This window comes from Sus scrofa, chromosome 7, assembly GCF_000003025.6.
Source record: "Sus scrofa isolate TJ Tabasco breed Duroc chromosome 7, Sscrofa11.1, whole genome shotgun sequence".
Classification (NCBI taxonomy): Eukaryota; Metazoa; Chordata; class Mammalia; order Artiodactyla; family Suidae; genus Sus; species Sus scrofa.
Genome location: NC_010449.5, coordinates 77,123,043 through 77,141,422, shown reverse-complemented (window position 1 = coordinate 77,141,422; position 18,380 = coordinate 77,123,043). Strand labels below are relative to the sequence as shown.

The 18,380-nt window shown below is 39.4% G+C and overlaps 2 gene segments (V, D, J or C); both read left to right on the top strand.

Moving 5' to 3' along the window:
• LOC100519848 lies at window positions 179–1,323 on the top strand. The segment is given in 2 exon segments: window positions 179–349; window positions 607–1,323. Coding segments are annotated over 2 exon segments (438 nt in total).
• On the top strand, window positions 8,772–9,625 carry LOC102165399. The segment is given in 2 exon segments: window positions 8,772–8,939; window positions 9,150–9,625. Coding segments are annotated over 2 exon segments (510 nt in total).

Sequence of the window (18,380 nt, the reverse complement as noted above, 5' to 3'; positions counted from 1 at the left end):
GTACCACTTGAATTAGAAAGCACTGTGTAAGGAACTCTTCCTAAAATCAGCAGTTTTTGATCCAACCACAGGGGGGCAGCACCTGAAAACATAGACCCCTGCCCCCCTTCTGAAGATGGGTGAAACAGTGGTAAGTCTGATTGGCTGACTCAAATTGCAGTCACTCCTTTCCCCTTTCCTTCCAAACGGCAGTGGTATACCACAAGGTTTCTCTGAGTCTAGAAGAAGCTTATACAAAGAAAATCCATTAGACACACAGTCAGATTCAGCAACTCTTTTCTGGAGAAGAAGAAGAAGATGGTACTCATAATACCTGTGTTGATCTTATGGATGCAACACATAAGATCCCGTGAGTCTGGGGTTTCCCTGATTGCTTCCAAACACCTCATCTATCTGCAGGCAACTGTAGGAAGGAGATTTTCTGATTGAGAGTAAAGATGTTGAGAAAAACACAAAAACTAAAAAGTAGGAAGGTAGAGGGTGTTGGGGAGGGAGTCAAGGAGAGAAGAGGAACATACACAAGAAGAATGAGAGAGACCATAGTAGCTGAGAGGATAGACATCTAAGCGGACTTTCTCTGATGCCTCCCACTGTTTCTCTCAACAGAAGTGGACGGACAGCAGATAAACCAAATTCCTAAATTCTCGCTCCTACAAGAAGGAGAGAACTTCACCACATACTGCAATTCCTCAAGCACTTTATACAGCTTTCAGTGGTATAAGCAGAGGCCTGGGGGGAGTCCCGTCTTCTTGATGTTGTTGACTAAGCCAGGAGAAGTGAAGAAGCCGAACAGATTGACAGCTCGGTTTGGAGACACTGGAAAGGACAGCTCCCTGCACATCACGGCCGCCCAGTCTGCAGATGCAGGAACCTACTTCTGCGCGGAGGCACAGTGCTCTGGGAGCATCTGCTGCCTGTCCCCAAACCTCACTGTGGGCCCCAGGTGCAGCTCCTCCTCATCTCTCCTCAGAGCAGGAGCCAGAGGAAGCTGAAGTCACAATGTCTATGAAGAAACTGAACTTTTAAATTAAAAAATCCACAGGCTCAGGTAGCGTTATTAGAGGATTTTACCAAACATTTGAACAAAACTTAGCATAAATTCTACACAATTTCTTCTAGAAAATAGAAAGAAAACAATTCCTCATTCATTTTATGAAGCTAGTATTACCCTGATAGCAAATCACACAAAGACAATGCCAAAGAAAACTCCAGAGAAATATTCCTCATTAATATAGACACAAAGTTGGTTAACAAGTTTGATAAATATTAACAAGTAGAACTCATCAGCATATAAGAGAATAATTCATTAAGCACAAATGGATTTTTTTTCAGGGATGCAAGACTTTCTTCAATGTTTGATAATCAATTGATGGAATTCATCGAAGTAACAGAGTAAAAAATAAAAAAGAGAGAGAATCACAAGATCATATTACTCTATGCGGAAGTAACACTTGCCAAAATTCAATGGTCAACCCTCGAGAAAACTCTGAAAAAGGAATAGTGGGGAATTTCTTCAGCAGCTAATAGTATGTTTACTGGTAAAACACTATATACTTTTCCCTAAGATTGGGGACAAAACAAGAGTATCCACTCTCATCACTCTCCTTCAGCATTGTGCTAGATGTTTTTGCTGGGGCACTAAAGCAAATAAATGTAAACACATCTTATAGGCCAGGAAAGAAATCTAACTGCCACTATTTCTAGATGACTTGATTATCTATGATGACAATCCCAAAGAATACACCCCAAAAACTCCTAGAAATATTAAGTGGGTTCTATATGGTCACAGGATATAAGATAAACATGCAAAATCAAATGTATTTCTACATACCAGTAATAAACATGCAGATCCTGGAGTTTCCATCCTGGCTCAGTGGAAAGGAATCTGACTAGCATCCATAAGGACACAGTTCAATCCCTGGCCTTGCTCAATGGGTTAAGGATCTGACGTTGCCATGAGATGAGGTGTAGTTCACAGATGCAGCTCAGATCTAGTGTTGCTGTAGCTGTGGCGTAGGCCAGCGGCTACAGCTCTGATTGGACCCCTAGCTTGGGAACCTCCATATGCCCAGGGTGCACCCCTAAAAAAAGACTAAAAATAGAAATAAAAAAAACCCAAAATATTCTCCTAAGTTTATCTTCCTAAATTACAGAATAAATGAGTATTTTTAACAGTACTGTCATTAGTTCTACCATTAAAAGTTATCATTAGTAGGTGATCTCACATGAAAAATAACAGGAGTTAATAACTCTGAGCTCCACTGGCACAGTTTGTCTTTTGACTTCTACTTCCCACAGATAATATAGATTCAGCCAGGAAGAGACTGTTAGCAGTACATATTGACTGACGATTTAGATGTTTCATAAACTCTGTTAAGAGTATCTGAGAGATCAAATATAAAGTTAGAAGAATATCTGATTTGTCCCACCAGAATTGCATGAAATGGGCAACATACTAAGTGATTTTCAAATTAACCTGCCACTTGAAGTAGTAAGAAGTAAGAATGTTGTATGAAACAAATACCAAGTATACACACATAAAGCAAATAGGAAAGAAAATATCCTGAGCACAAAGAGGAGAAGAAAGCTTCTGAAAATTTTTCATTTTAATAATTAGAACAAAAATTTAGAAAACATCATCCTATGTGCAGTAAATAAGCAGTGTTTGTAAAACATCAAGAAAACAATCTAAAAGCATGAAAAGCTGAAATGGAGAAGAATAAGATGAGCAGATGGAGATGGGTGGCAAAATAAAATTTTTGATAAAATTAATACTGAAACAATATTACAATAAAAACTGGAAAACAATTGCACGATGTGCCAAGTAAGAAATATCATCTTATTTCTCAGAGGCTTCCTAACTTTTATTTTCTTATCTATAGCATCTGAACTCCATGGCCCTCCTTCAGTCTTTAGCACCTAGTCTCATTGTTTTGACCCAGTTCTGGGTAATACCAATTATCTTATTAATTCCCAATTATTCAATATCTATCTTCTTATAATGATCAATATCTATCTTCTTATAATGCATATTTGGCAAGCAGAGTTCAAGAATACCATGCAAATGTGCAAAATTGGGGTCACTGAAACCTGTTGTCATCTTCAACACTAACTAGACTCACTAACTAGAATGCCCAAAAGCAGTCATTTTCTCTGAAATCCTCTCTCATTGTCAATTCCTGCTGTGACTGTATTAAATCTTCTCACTCTTCTCAGACTTCCTATCCAAAACCTCCACTATTCACTCTTGGGAGGCACTTACTTTCTATTTAGAAAAACAAAAAAGGATTTCATTAAAAACTGCTAGGTATTTCAACTTTCTGCCATCGCAACCTGAAGAAAGACTGACAATATAGGACAATGAAATACCTGTTTATTATCATTGCTAAGGACAAAGTTATCTGCTACATAACTTTCTCCACTTTCACATGTGAGTAAAGTATTTAATGGTTTTTAAATAATATTAAAAATTGGATAACAGCAACCACAGTTTTGACTAGCTCAAAGAGTTTATAGAATGAAGAAGAGAACACTTATTACTTATGACTTTGAGAGGCGTATTCTTAAGAGGCCATATAAATGCCAACAAAAATTCCATTAGGAGAATCTTTTAACTCTCTCAGAGACAAGACAAAAAGAAAAAAAAAAAAAAAGAAAACACTCCGATTTACAACTGCATCAAAAAGAAAATACCTGAGAAAAATTGAATCAAGGAAGTGAAACGCCTGTCCATTGAAATATACAAAACATTGATTAAAGAAACTGAAAAAGACAACTATAAATGGAAAGATATTTTGTTCTCATGGACTGGAAAAATAATCTGTTAAAATATCCGTGTTACACAGGAGTTCCCTTCGTGGCTCAGTGGTTAACGAATCCGACCAGGAACCATGAGGTTGCAGGTTCAAACCCTGGCCTTGCTCAGTGGGTTAAGGATCCGGCGTTGCCATGAGCTGTGGTGTAGGTCACAAATGCGGCTTGGATCCTGCATTGCTGTGGCTCTGGTGTAGGCTGGCGGGTACAGCTCCGATTAGAACCCTAGCCTGGGAACCTCCATGTGCCGAGGGAGTGGCAATAGAAAAGGAAAAAAAAAAAAATCTTATTACACAAAGAAGACTACAGATTCAATGAAATCCCTGTTTAAAAGGTCATCGCATTTTTCACAGAAATAGAACAAACAAATCCTACAATTTGTATAGGGCCACAATAAACCACGAATAGCCAAAGCAACCTAGAGAAAGAAGTACAACACTGAGGGCATCACAATTTGTTATTTCAAACTGTACTATAAAAAGATGAGTAATCAAAACAGAGAGATATTGGCATGAAAACAGACACATAGATCAATGGAGCAGAACAGAGAGCCCACAAATAAACTCATGAGTACATAGTCAATTAATTCACAAAAAAGAACCCAGGGGTATGTACTTGGGGAGGGAAAGTCTCTTCTATAGATGATATTCAGAAAAATGGAAAGCCAAATGCAAAAGAATAAAATTGGATCTTTATCTTACACCAAACACAAAAACCAACTCAAAATGGATTAGAGACTTGAACATAAGTCCTGAAGCAATAAAACTCCTAGAAGAAAGCATAGGCATTAAGTTTCTTGACATCAGTCTTGGCAATAATGTTTTGTATATGACTCCAAAACAAGGGGCAATAAAAGGTGAAAATAAACAAGTGGTACTACATCAAACTAAAAAGTTACTGTGTAGCAAAAGAAACCATCAACAAAACAAAAAGGAAATGTATAGAATGGGAGAAAATTTAATCTAATAAGGTGTTAATACCCAAAATATATAAAAAACTCATAGAATCAATAGAAAAGGCAATCTGATTTAAAAATAGGCAAATGATCTGAATAAACATTTTCCAAAGAAAACATACAAATGGCCAATACGTGAATTAGAAGATGTGCAACATCACTAATCAGGGAAATGCAAGTAGAAAGCAAGTGAGGTATCACCTTACATCTGTCAGTATGGCTATTATCAAAAAGACAAGAAAAAAATTGTAGAAAAAAGGAATGCTGTGCAATGTTGGTGGAACTAAGAATTGGTGCAGCCTCTATGGAGGAAGCCAATATGGAGGTTTCTCAAAACTTAAAGCTAGAACTACTATGTGATCCAGAATTTCCACCTCTGGGTATACATCTGAAGGAAATAAAATCACTGTTTAAAAAGATATCTGTAGCCCCATGCTCATTGCAGCTCATGTACAATAGCTGAGACTTGGAAACCACCTAGTGCCCATCGACAGATGGATAAAGATACTGCGGTGAAAAAAAAAAAAGAAAAGAAAAGAAATCTTGCCATTTACCAGCATGGATGAACTTTGAGGGCATAATGCCAAGTGAGGTAAATCAGAGAGACAAAGTGAAATACTGAATAAAATCATTCATATGTGGCCCCTAAAACACAAGAGCGCAGACAGAGAGATACACACATACACAAACTCATAGATACAGAGCACAGATTGGTGATTGTCAGAGGTGGTTATGATGGGAGTAGGAATGAGTGAAGGTGTTCAAAAGGTACAAACTTCCAGTTATAAGATAAATAAGTCCTGGAGATAAAATGTGCAACATGATGACTAAAGTTTAAACTAAAAAAAATATTTATACATGTCACTTCGTAAACTCTCCTGGCTCTCAAAATTTGTTTTGCTTATTTTTTTTTCCTACTAGTTTGAGCAGCTTAATAGCTAATTTGGAGGAGAATGCATATCTGAGTAGAATAGGTTTCATTGCAATGAAATATATAAGATTAAAATAAGACATAGTGCCCAAATAGGAATTCATGGTTGGCATTTTCAGAAAACAGTCATCAAGAATGTAAGTGGCGGGGACAATAGGGAAGACCAGGAACCACAGTAGTGATTCTGTGTCTCATATGACATGTAAGTTTGGGGATTTCTATAAAGTAACCAAGAAGAGTCAGTGGAAATTCTACCATATAATAACTCATTTGCTCTTATTTGGGTTTTGTTACAAAGTGCTGAAACACCTCATAAGAAAATGCTAGAAATTTAGTAATTTGACAGAAATGATGTCATTGAGTGAATTTTTTTTTTTCGTCTTTTTTGCCATTTCTCAGGCCGCTCCTGTGGCATATGGAGGTTCCCAGGCTAGGGGTCTAATCGGAGCTGTAGCCCTGTCCTAAACCACAGCCACAGCAACGCAGGATCCAAGCCACGTCTGCGACCTACACCACAGCTCATGGCAACACAGGATCCTTAACCCACTGAGCAAGGTCAGGGATCGAACCCATAACCTCATGGGTCCTAGTCGGATTTGTTAACCACTGAGCCACAATGGGAACTCCCATTGAGTGAAATTTAAGGATAAATTGGAAAAGAATTTTTATTCCTTCAATGTTAAGAAATGGAAATATTTTTATTTTGGAAATCATGTATACTGTTAAAGGTTTTTAATGTTTTCATTGATTAAAAACATGTTAGGAAAGGTTTGTCTTCATGACAGCTAAAATAAGAATTGTAGAATTTGGAGTTCTCATTGTGGCGCAGTGGTAATGAATCTGACTAGTATCCATGAAGATTCCAGTTTGATCCCTGGCCTTGCTCAGTGGGTTAAGGATCTGGCATTGCTGTGAGCTCTGATGTAAGTCGCAGACACGGTTTGGTTCTGGCTGTCACTGTGACTGTGGTGTAGGTCTGCAGCTATAGCTCCAATTTCTCCACTAGCCTGGGAAATTCCATATGCCACATAAAGTGGCCCTAAAAAGCTAAATAAATAAGAACTGTAGAATTTCACATGCACTCATGACAACAACATAGCCAAATATCTGGTGAAAGGACCCATGGATTCTTGCTTCCTACAACTGCTAATGAGTTAAGAGTAGAGTTACATCATAAATGAATATGATTTCACTGCCATTACCATTTGGTGTTGCAGTACACAACTGGAGAGATTACAAAAGTCAGAAGCTATTTTGTTAGCATTTGTCTGAGCGATATTTGCTGTTGCGAAGTTACCAGTTCCCATGGGCTGGTGGGTAACTAAGAGGGAAGACAGGTAAGAGCTTCTTGTTTGGCTTTTGCAGTGAAGCCAAGGATCTGAGAACATATTGCAACATAAAATCAAAATTGGTGGCAAGAAAACAATCAGAACATGAATGAATATTTGCAAACAGAGCATGATTCATGACTTTGTTCCAGATAAACCATGCAGATTTTATCACAGATTAATTTACTTAATTTGGAAATTTTAAGTAATGAAACACCTTCTCACAGGTCCTTCAATATTAAGCTCTGCCTTGTCCTTTACCAGACGTAGTCATTTATCATTACATCACAATGAAAAGAACACTGTTTAAGACAGGCCAAACCTCCCAACCTGTGTTCCTAACACATACAGGCTTGAAGCAGCCAGAAATTGCATTTTAGAGGCAGCTGCTATAACGCAGCTAAGGGACATTGCACCCTACTCGTCAGGAGCACAGAGCAGGGCCATTTCGGCAAGGTCAAAATCCTGCCATCATGCTGCTCTCCAGGCTGCTGTGAGCTTTCATGGTTTCCTCTGCTTAACTACCAATAATTGCAAGCCAGGCTGCCTGTCAGCTCTCAGAGGTGAATTTGGACAGAGGAGGTGATATCTCAACTGTATATCAACTCTCCTCCTTACATCACTCATTAATTAATGAGTTCTTTTGACCTTAAAATCAAAGGACTGGCTATTTTAGAGACCTGGTCTGAAGTTCTTGTCCAGTGGTCTATTTGCCTTGGTTCTTTTATATTAATTCATCCATGAAAACTGTGAATACAAATGGAAGATTGAAAGCTACAGCCCACGTGATGGTGTATCCGTTTACAAAACTTCATTTACAAATGTCCGTGGTTTGGACATGCACTCAGCGTTTGTGGCCTTTAGATATCATGTTTTGCAGGACTGCACTGTAGCACTGGCATACCCATTTTGACTTTTATTTCAAAGCGAAAAATAACGGACCACTAACAAGTGATACTGAACACTTTGGACCAATGTGATCGAAAAATTTGACATAAGGACAATTCTAAGACACATGATTTAATAAATACAATTCCACTTGTGGGGGAAACTGGACTGAATATCCTGATCCTCTTCAAAGGCCAGTAAATAAAACTCAATGTCACATTTCGTAAGAATCATATTTTATTCCTGTAATAATTTCATAAAAACACAAACAACTAAATAGATTCTGAAAGTCAGAAGGACTGATTTTTTTAAATAAGATAACTTTATTGACAAACCTTAGTACAGCCCTAGAAAAAAAAGGAGATACATTAATTATTTTGGATAAGATTGCCTTTCACCAAGAAAGTTGAACATCTGTGAGTTTTAATAAAGGGTCACTTTGCTGTACAACAGAAATTGAAGAAACATTATACATCAACTATACTTTAATTTTAAATAAATTACCACCAATAAGAGTCATTAGATGCTAAATGGAGAAAGGTAAGTATGGGTTAAATGAATGGTGAATAAGTAGATTACAAGAAGGGTCCATAGCCTGTAGTTAATTCTTTTTCAATAAATTAGTAAAATTTTTCTGTGGAATAATTACCAATGTATGCCATCTTGTTTAGTCTTCAGCTCCCCTTGGCTCAAATGATTAATACTAGTTGCTTTTTCCACTTCCTTTTTTAGGACCTGCCTAACATAACGACCTGGGAAAGACAAGTAGACAAAGTAAAGGTTTGTGGGAAGCCAGGCCTTTTCTCATCTGTGCATATGCCATGTGGTCTATGAACATAACAGGCCCTGCTTCCTGTCTGGGGGAGTCACACAGGAACCCAGGGACTATGTATATGAGCTGCCAGACACTCCAAGACACTGAACGCTCAGCCTGAGGCACAACGAAACACACTTGTGCAGGGGAATCCGTGCCACATGCCGCTCTCCAGCCTGCTCTGGCTCTTCCTGGCCTCCGTCTTCTCTGGTAGGGATGGTCCCACACATGGTGGGAAGGTTCAGGGGGAAAGGACTGCACACAGGCCCGGGTGCTTCACGTGGACTTGGGGAGGAAGGGGGATGGCAGGAAAGCAGGCATATTATGATTTCAACTGGGCTTGTCTTTGGGTCCTAAGGTAGTCTAATTCCTACATTATTTTATTCGCTACTGATCTCTGTTTTCTGATTTTTCCCACAGGATCCAGTGTGACCCAGAAAGTTATTCAAGACCAGCCAGTTGTACCCAGTCAAGTTGGGGAGTCAGTCACCTTAAACTGTCAGTGTGAAACATCGCAGAGGGATTACTACCTTTTTTGGTATAAACAGCCTCCCAGTGGAGAGATGATTTACCTTAATCTTTGGGATTCTTCTAGACAAAATACAAAGGATGGCCACTACTCCATAAACTTCCAGAAAGCACAAAAATCCAGCAGTCTCACCATTTCAGCCTTACAGCTGAACGATTCTGCAACGTACTTCTGTGCTCTCTGGGAGCTCACAGTGCCTGAAGCAATAGGAGAGGCTGAACAAAAACCCCAGAACTCAATAATAGAGAGCCCCTCTGCTATAGGACTCAAGCTGAACTCCACACCTGCAGACCCCAAACAAGAAATAGTCATGTTGTGGTTGCTTCATCTGTGGTTTGGATCAAACATTTAATTCTAAGTAAAATCTCTTTCTATCTCATTTTGAAATAGGTGTTCAGGGTAACTTTCCACTATTACAATCTCTTCTTGAATTTTTTATTTTAAAACTATCATACAGAATACATGTAAAGGTGTCTAAAATTGAAAGTTTGCCTCGAAACAATTTAAAGTGGCATTTTCACCTAAAGATGCTCACATCACCAACCTGGACTAGTTATCTAGAATTGTCATGAAAATCATTTCCTTAGGTCTTTCTTCAGAGACTTTGTGTCCCTTAGGGTACAATTAGAGAAGCAGAACCACATGTGATATAGAATAAGAGACACCATGAGGAACAGAACTCATGTAAATGCTAGAGCTGGTGTAGGAGCCTATGCAAAGCTGCTCTCTTTCTATCTGGTAGTAAGCCTAAATTTACTATCAGCCAGCTGGGGTAACATTTGTAGAGGAAAATTGGATGTGAACAAAAACATGGACAAACTGTGACTCATCAGGACATACTAGAACCATGAAGACAATTGAAACTCACAAAGACATGCTAAAACTTGTCTGTCTCTCAACTCCTTCAGTCATACAGTAGTGGGTGATCTTCGGGGGAAGTCAGTGGCATTTGCCATCATGCTACATGCATACTTGGTCCAAGATAGAAGATAAGGGAGAGATTTGCTGGGAAGTGGGGTAGTTGACTCATCAGTAGGATGAGCTAGCTGATCAGCAGCAACATGTATGAGCTGCTATAGTCCATGCAGCCCTGCACAGAGCAGCAGAACATAAAAAGTATGGCAGCTTCATTATAACCACCTTCAAAATCTTGCACAAATTTCTTTCATGGACAACTTTAAGTTAGAATAATTCAGAGAAGCAAATTCTGAGAAATATATTCCCACATAGTTAAGTTGAAACAATATAAAGCTATTACAGTTTCTTGTTAACTAGTTTACTTGCCTCCTTGTTAACTATGTATCCATCTGTACCTCTTTTAACAACACAAATAAAGACAATGGCAAAACTGTGCTTCCTGCTAATGTGATAACAATTATTCCTCATTCAACCCAAAACAAGCTAACCCTCTCCTGCAAAGAGTAAAGCAAGTTGATTTATCCATTTTGGGGTGATGTTTTTCTTCTACATGAGTCACACGCTCTCCAAAATCTTCTGTCTTAAATATTGTGATGTAACAAGATTTAAGACTAACTTATATTAGCACATCTTAGGTTACTATCTGCAGGCAAGTGGGAGAGAATTATAAATGATTCTGACATGGATGTATTTATGGATACTTATGTATATAAATATATCTATATGGAAATGAAAAATTAATATTCATAACTATTATAGTTCCTGGTTTTGCAAGTGACCACATTATTGCAGCTGGTGTTTATAACTTCCTCTTTCATTACTCATTCCGTACCCTCTTTGCTCATATCAAGCACCTCTACGCACTGCTGTACTTGACTTGCTGTAAAACAAGCTGCTTATATAAGAATAATGCAATACCACTCTTGGGCATATATCCAACAAAACTTTCCTCGAAAAAGATACATGCACCTGTATGTTCATTGCGGCACTATTCGCAATAGCCAAGACATGGAAACAACCTAAATGTCCATTGACAGATGAATAGATTAAGACGTGGTATATATACACAATGGAATACTACTCAGCCATAGAAAGGAACAAAATAATGCAATTTGCAGCTACATGGATGGAACTAGAGACTCTCATACTAAGTGAAGTAAGTCAGAAAGAGAAAGTCAAATACCATATGATATCACATATCTGGAATCTAATGTATGGCAAAATGAGGCTTTCCACAGGAAAGACACTCATGAACTTGGAAACAGACTTGTGGTTGCCAAGGAGGAGGTAGGGGGAGTGGGATGGATGGGGAATCTGGGGTTAATAGATGCAAACTATTGCATTTGTAGTGGACGGGCAATGACATCCTTCGGTATAGCACTGGGAAATATATCTAGTCACTTGTGATGGAGCACGATGGAGGATAATGTCAGAAAAAGGATGTATATATGTGTGTGACTAGGTCACTTTGCTGTACAGTAAAAATAAAAATCATATAAAAATGTTTTTAAAAAAAGAATAATGTTATGGGAAATTCCATAAAGTTGAATAAGGAACTCTGCAAGTACACTACTGTGGTTTTGGCAGAAATTTCTAAGGCATTGAAGGCAAAACCAAAGTCCCATTTAATTAGAAATAATTGTACCTAGGCTAGGAAAATTTCTATATGGTATTCTGGGGAACATCAGTAGGATTGATATTGACTTCTCCAAAGCAAGCAATAGAAGTTACCAGGGAAAGCATTTTTAGAGTGTTAGAAATGCTAAGGCCATACTTTCAAGCTAGATTCTTAAGAACATGAAAGTATATTTTAAAATTGTTCTTGATATAAATTTCTGCTAAGAGGATGGAAAGTCAATGCCCAGATAGGTAAACTATATTTGCAATGCATACTGCTGAAAAGGACTCAAATGTAGGGAAAAAAAACTTGAAGATTCTCTTGAAAAATATGATATTCAATAGCTAATAAATGTTCAAAGAAAGCTATTATTCATTAGGAAAATGAAAATAAATCCTCATCTGAGCATTCCATCTGTGTCCTGCAGCACCCTAAGTGTATCTATGTACTAGGAGAATAGGACATCAAGAGGATTGGGGGAAATAGTGACTGTCTCCAGGAAAATAAGTGATTAAGTAAATTTTCTAGAAGCTTTCAGCATTGAACTGATATAGAGAAAAGAAAAAGCAGTAATAGATCACAGACCTGGACATCGCAGGAAAAAACATTGTTACTAGAAAATAGAAAGTTGATATTTATTGAGCTTACTGTACATCAGGCACTGTTGTATGCACTTCAGATTCATTATCTAATTTAAATATCACAAACCCTCTAAGGCAGGTTTTATTCTTCCCCCCCTTTTTTTTTTAACCTTTGAGAAATGAAACGTAACTCTCCTAACTATGAAAGCACCTCAAACTTTTATTGTCAGCCAAAGTGTAACACATTAGAGGTCTCCCAAAGTGAATGACTTGGATTTGGAGAAGCACTTGGCCCCAGAACAGGGTGGCTGGATGTCTCAGTGGTGCTGACATTACTGGTTTAAACTGGAACCTAAAGGGAACTAGAAAAGAAGATGCCAATCCTAGGTACAGATGGCCCCAGGGTCAGCAGATGAGATAATCATCCACTAACCAGTTAACAGTGCTGAATGCTTTAGTTAGTTTCTTAGGTAAAAACGTGCTGGGGAGAATAAGAAGCTACACTGAAAAAGAGGAAGTATTATTCCTTAAGCTCTCCAAGCATGTTCCATATCGAGACCTGTGCCCCCTCTTTGTAATGCTGTCCCCCAAATGTCTACATGGTAAACCTCTGAATTCCTTCATGTCTTTCCTCAGTGTTATTCCTTTGTGAATCCTTTATCTAAATCTATTTTCCTACCTTGATATTCAGGTTCTAGCACTTTGCCTGCAGCAAGAATGAAAGCTGAGGCACTGCCACCTGGTGTCCTGCTAAAATATTTTGTGATGCTTACACTGACCTCCCAGTTTTCCCTCTAGTGTTCACTGGTTAAGAGGTGGTGAAACTTAGACAAGGTAGGAGCTACCTTTACTGACCACAGTGAATCATCTGCCCATTGAATAAATGGGAAGAATCAGCAGAACTGAATGGTTTTTAATCTTCTACTTGCTAGATGTTAAAATAAAAGACTGAAAAAAAATACAATGCATGGGATGATCTGGGCAGGAGAGTGATAGACTATCTTGGGAAAAAAGCTTGGAATTATTGCACAAATTGGGAGTTTTTTCTCTGGTAAGTGAAATTGTATCTACTGCTCTGTCCTTTAATGTAGTGTAGAAATATCCTGAGACGTGGGAGCAAGACTCAATAACAGAGGAAACAAATAAGCAGTTGTAGCAAACACTGCTTGGTATACTCTTTCCATATTTATATTCCATCTAATCTCTCAATATAACACCTTAATGGACCGATTTCCATAGGAAAAAAATGATAGATAGTTCTTAAGATAATACATGAAACCTGTGAATGTAAACTGCCAAATATGCCTCAGGAAAGTACAGAGATTTATCTTTTGGAAAAACTCTGAAATTATGAACAGTGTCTCCCATCTCCCCAAGATGCTGTACATGGCCTGTAGTTGGTTGTGAGCCTAAACTAGAGAAAGTGTTGTAATAGGTGATTTGCATGTGCGTTCTCACTCATTTCTCTTTCTTTCTTTCTCTTTCTTTCTTTCTTTCTTTCAGGCTGCACCCACAGCATATGGATGTTCCCAGGCTAGGGGTAGAATAGGAGCTATAGCTGCTGGCCTATGCCACAGCCACAGCAACTCAGGATCCAAGCCTCGCCCACAGCCTACACCACAGCTCATGGCAATGCTGGGTCCTTAACCCACTGAGCAAGGCCAGGGATCGAACTGCATCCTCATGGATACTAGTCAGTTTTGTTTCCACTGAGCCACGACAAGAACTCCTGTTCTCACTCAATTCTTATTGGAACCCTTCACTGTTGGGTCCATCCTCCTTTAGGGAGAAAGTGAAGTGGAGTTCTCAAGATTGAAGACTTAGGTTGTATTTCTAGATCTACCACTCATTTGTTGAGTGTGACTTTGGAAAAACAACTTAATAGTTTTTAGGCTTCAGTTTTTTTCCATATCTGCAATGTGGATATTGATATTTTCTCCCAGACAGGGCTCTCATGAGAAGTGAATGAGGTGATGAACGTCAGTGCTGAGCCTAGTGCCCAACAGAAAGATACTGGAAACTTAGAAAAAGGCAACAGACATAGGCAAAACACTCTCTGACATCAACATCATGAATATTTTCTCAGGTCAGTCTCCCAAAGCAATAGAAGTTAGAGCAAAAATAAACCCATGGGACCTCATCAAACTGATAAGCTTTTGCACAGCAAAGGAAATCAAAAAGAAAACAAAAAGAGGAGTTCCCGTCCTGGCGCAGTGGTTAACGAATCCGACTAGGAACCATGAGGTTGCGGGTTCGGTCCCTGTCCTTGCTCAGTGGGTTAACGATCCGGCGTTGCCGTGAGCTGTGGTGTAGGTTGCAGACGCGGCTCGGATCCCGCGTTGCTGTGGCTCTGGCGTAGGCCGGTGGCTACAGCTCTGATTCGACCCCTACCCTGGGAACCTCCATATGCCGTGGGAGCGGCCCAAAGAAATAGCAAAAAGACAAAAAAAAAAAAAAAAGAAAACAAAAAGACAACTTTCAGAATGGGAGAAAATAGTTTCAAATGATGCAACAGACAAGGGCTTAATCTCTAGAATATATAAACAACTTATACAACCCAACAGCAAAAAAGCCAATCAACCAATGGAAAAATGGGCAAAAGACCTGAATAGACATTTCTCCAAGGAAGATATACAGATGGCCAACAAACACATGAAAAAATGCTCAACATCGCTGATTATAAGAGAAATGCAAATCAAAACTACCATGAGATACCACCTCACACCAGTCAGAATGGCCATCATTCATAAGTCCACAAATAATAAGTGCTAGAGGGGCTGTGGAGAAAAGGGAACCCTCCTGCACTGTTGGTGGGAATACAAACTGGTACAGCCACTATGGAGAACAGTTTGGAGATACCTTAGAAATATATACATAGAACTTCCATATGACCCTGCAATCCCACTCTTGGGCATCTATCCGGACAAAACTCTACTTAAAAGAGACACATGCACCCGCATGTTCATTGCAGCACTATTCACAATAGCCAGGACATGGAAACAACCCAAATGTCCATCGACAGAGGATTGGATTCGGAAGAGGTGGTATATATACACAATGGAATACTACTCAGCCATAAAAAAGAATGCCATAATGCCATTTGCAGCAACATGAATGGAACTAGAGACTCTGATACTGAGTGAAATGAGCCAGAAAGACAAAGACAAGTACCATATGATATCACTTATAACTGGAATCTAATATCCAGCACAAATGAACATCTCCTCAGAAAAGAAAATCATGGACTTGGAAAATAGACTTGTGGCTGCCTGATGAGAGGAGGAGGGAGTGGGAGGGATAGGGAGCTTGGGCTTATCAGACACAATTTAGAATAGATTTACAAGGAGATCCTGCTGAGTAGCATTGAGAACTATGTCTAGATACTCATGTTGCAATAGAACAAAGGGTGGGGAAAAAAATGTAATTGTAATGTATACACGTAAGTATAACTTGATCCCCTTGCTGAACAGGGGGAAAATTAAAAATAAATAAATAAATAAAAAGAAAAAGGCAACAGGACATGAGAGAGTTATTATAAAACATATATGTGATCAGATCACTTCCTGCTCATCTTGGGTAATGAAAAAATGTTAGAAGTTGCAAAGATCAAATTCTATGTTAAAAAATACAAGGCAATTTACACATTTCCCCTAAGTTTTTTTAACTTTCGTTATTCACTCTTTTCTACCACATATTCCAGGGGTACATCGGCTACTATGAAATTCTAACCACTTGTGTACATATTAAGCTCTTTCCCAAATCTGGGCCTTTACAGAGGCTGTTCTCTTTAGGCAGAATGAATTTTTCCCATGTACTTGGGTAAAATGCACACAATTGTACTCATTCTTTAAGTGGGACTTTAAGGTCCCTTCATGGACACTGAATTCAAAGCCTCTAGGCAAGACAAGAATTATCACAACCTTATCACTGCCCCACCCATCTCATTGTAATGCCCTTCCCCTACCTTGAGCAACCAGTCCTACTCCTTCCTGCCCCCTACTAGGAAAGGTATGTGATCCACTCCTCAGGCCTCTATGGGGGACCCATACAAGTCCAACCAACCAGCAAGTGTATCATAAGATCTCTCTTTCCCCAAACAATCAGCAGGTCAGCAGGGTTATCATGAGACCTCTCTTCTCCCTGGGTTATAAAAACAGTCAGGATCCTGTACTCCTTGCCTGCCTTCTTTGATTATCAAGAAGTCATCCTGCTGTGCAGGAAGTGTCTCTTACCTCAATAAAATCTACTTCCTCACCACCTTGCTCAATAAACTCTTCCTTCTTTTTTTTTTTTTTTGTCTTTTGTTGTTGTTGTTGTTGCTATTTCTTGGGCCGCTCCCACGGCATATGGAGGTTCCCAGGCTAGGGGTCGAATTGGAGCTGTAGCCACCGGCCTACGCCAGAGCCACAGCAACGCGGGATCCGAGCCGCGTCTGCAACCTACACCACAGCTCACGGCAACGCCGGATCGTTAACCCACTGAGCAAGGGCAGGGACCGAACCTGCAACCTCATGGTTCCTAGTCGGATTCGTTAACCACTGCGCCACGACGGGAACTCCAAACTCTTCCTTCTTTTTCTCCCAATACAAGTCTGAACATTCTTTTCTGGCCCGTGTGTGCAAACCACCACACTTCATGGCCCAGTTCAGGTGCATTATTTATTTCTTGCCTGAAATCTCACAGGATAATACTTGTACATTTTATTATAAATGTTCTTGGATCAGGACCACTCTTATGATTGTTCTAACAGAAATAATAGCCACTGAGAGCCATCTTATATTGATATTCAGTCCAATAGTTTCCTTCTAGGAATGCAGAGATTCCTTTTAGTCTGTAAATCCAGGCAGGGCCAGGTCCCTTTCTTTTCATTTAGCCAAATTCTACTTCACACCGCAAGACTCAGAGATAGATTACAACAGAGAACAATGGGATGAGCTGGGAAAAGGCAAGTTCTCTGTCCTGGTTTTTATCCCTCTATGGAAAGTGCAGAAGGGCTCCTGATCTGCATGAAGATCACCCCCAGGTGCTCCTCCTCCAGACTCCTTGCTCTTTTGAGACGGGGATGGAGACTTCACTATGGAGGATTGCCATTCTAGTTTCCTCTCCATTCTGTTGCTGAAACTTGGCCTCTGTCCAACGGTGCCAAATAGAAATGTGGAGACAGAGTTTTGGGTGAAGGAGAAAAAAACAGCATTACTGCTTTGCCACACCAAAGAATCCACAGCAGGCTAATGCCTTAAAGACTGTGATCCCCTTGGGAGAGATTGGGTGGTGGTTTTATAATTTGGGAGTGAAAAATAGGGCCACAGGTAAGGATTAGGATGGACGCAAGCTTTCACTGTTTTTCAAAGCTGGTGATCCTTCTGCATGGAATGAAGAATGCTTCATTAACATCTTCCATTTGTTGGGGGTTTTAGTTCTGGGGAACAACTCAAAGATATTATTATCTATATTCCTTGAGGAGGAACCAGGACCCTACTCCAAGAGTGCACTATTATCTCTTGACTGCTTCTCCTTGGTCTTTGCATCCCCTCCCTGCAACTGTTTGAACATGTCCTTGGGAACTTGAGTAAGGTCAAGGAGGCTGAATGAGACCTATTTCCTAAAAAGAAATGGGGGACACAGAAAGGCTTTTTTGCATAGGAGTTCCACAGGGCCCTACTTAGCTACAATTCTGATGTCCAAATCCAACATGCCAGAGAAGCAAAAGTTATCTGACAATTGCAAAAAGGAAAAAAAAAAAAAAAAAAAAAAAGTTATCTGAATAGTGTGTATTTCAAAGAACTTCATGTTAATTCATAGGATTTTCATTTTCCAGCACATCCTAAACCTGCTATTCCCATATTAAGCAGTGATTCAGATTCAGGTTCTTTTTTTTTTTTTTTTTTTCATCTCTTTAGAGAGGCACCCGAGAATACAGAGGTTCCCAGGCTAGAGGTCTAATCTGAGCTACAGCTTCCAGCCTACGCACAGGCACAGCAATGTCAGAACTGAGCTGGATGTGC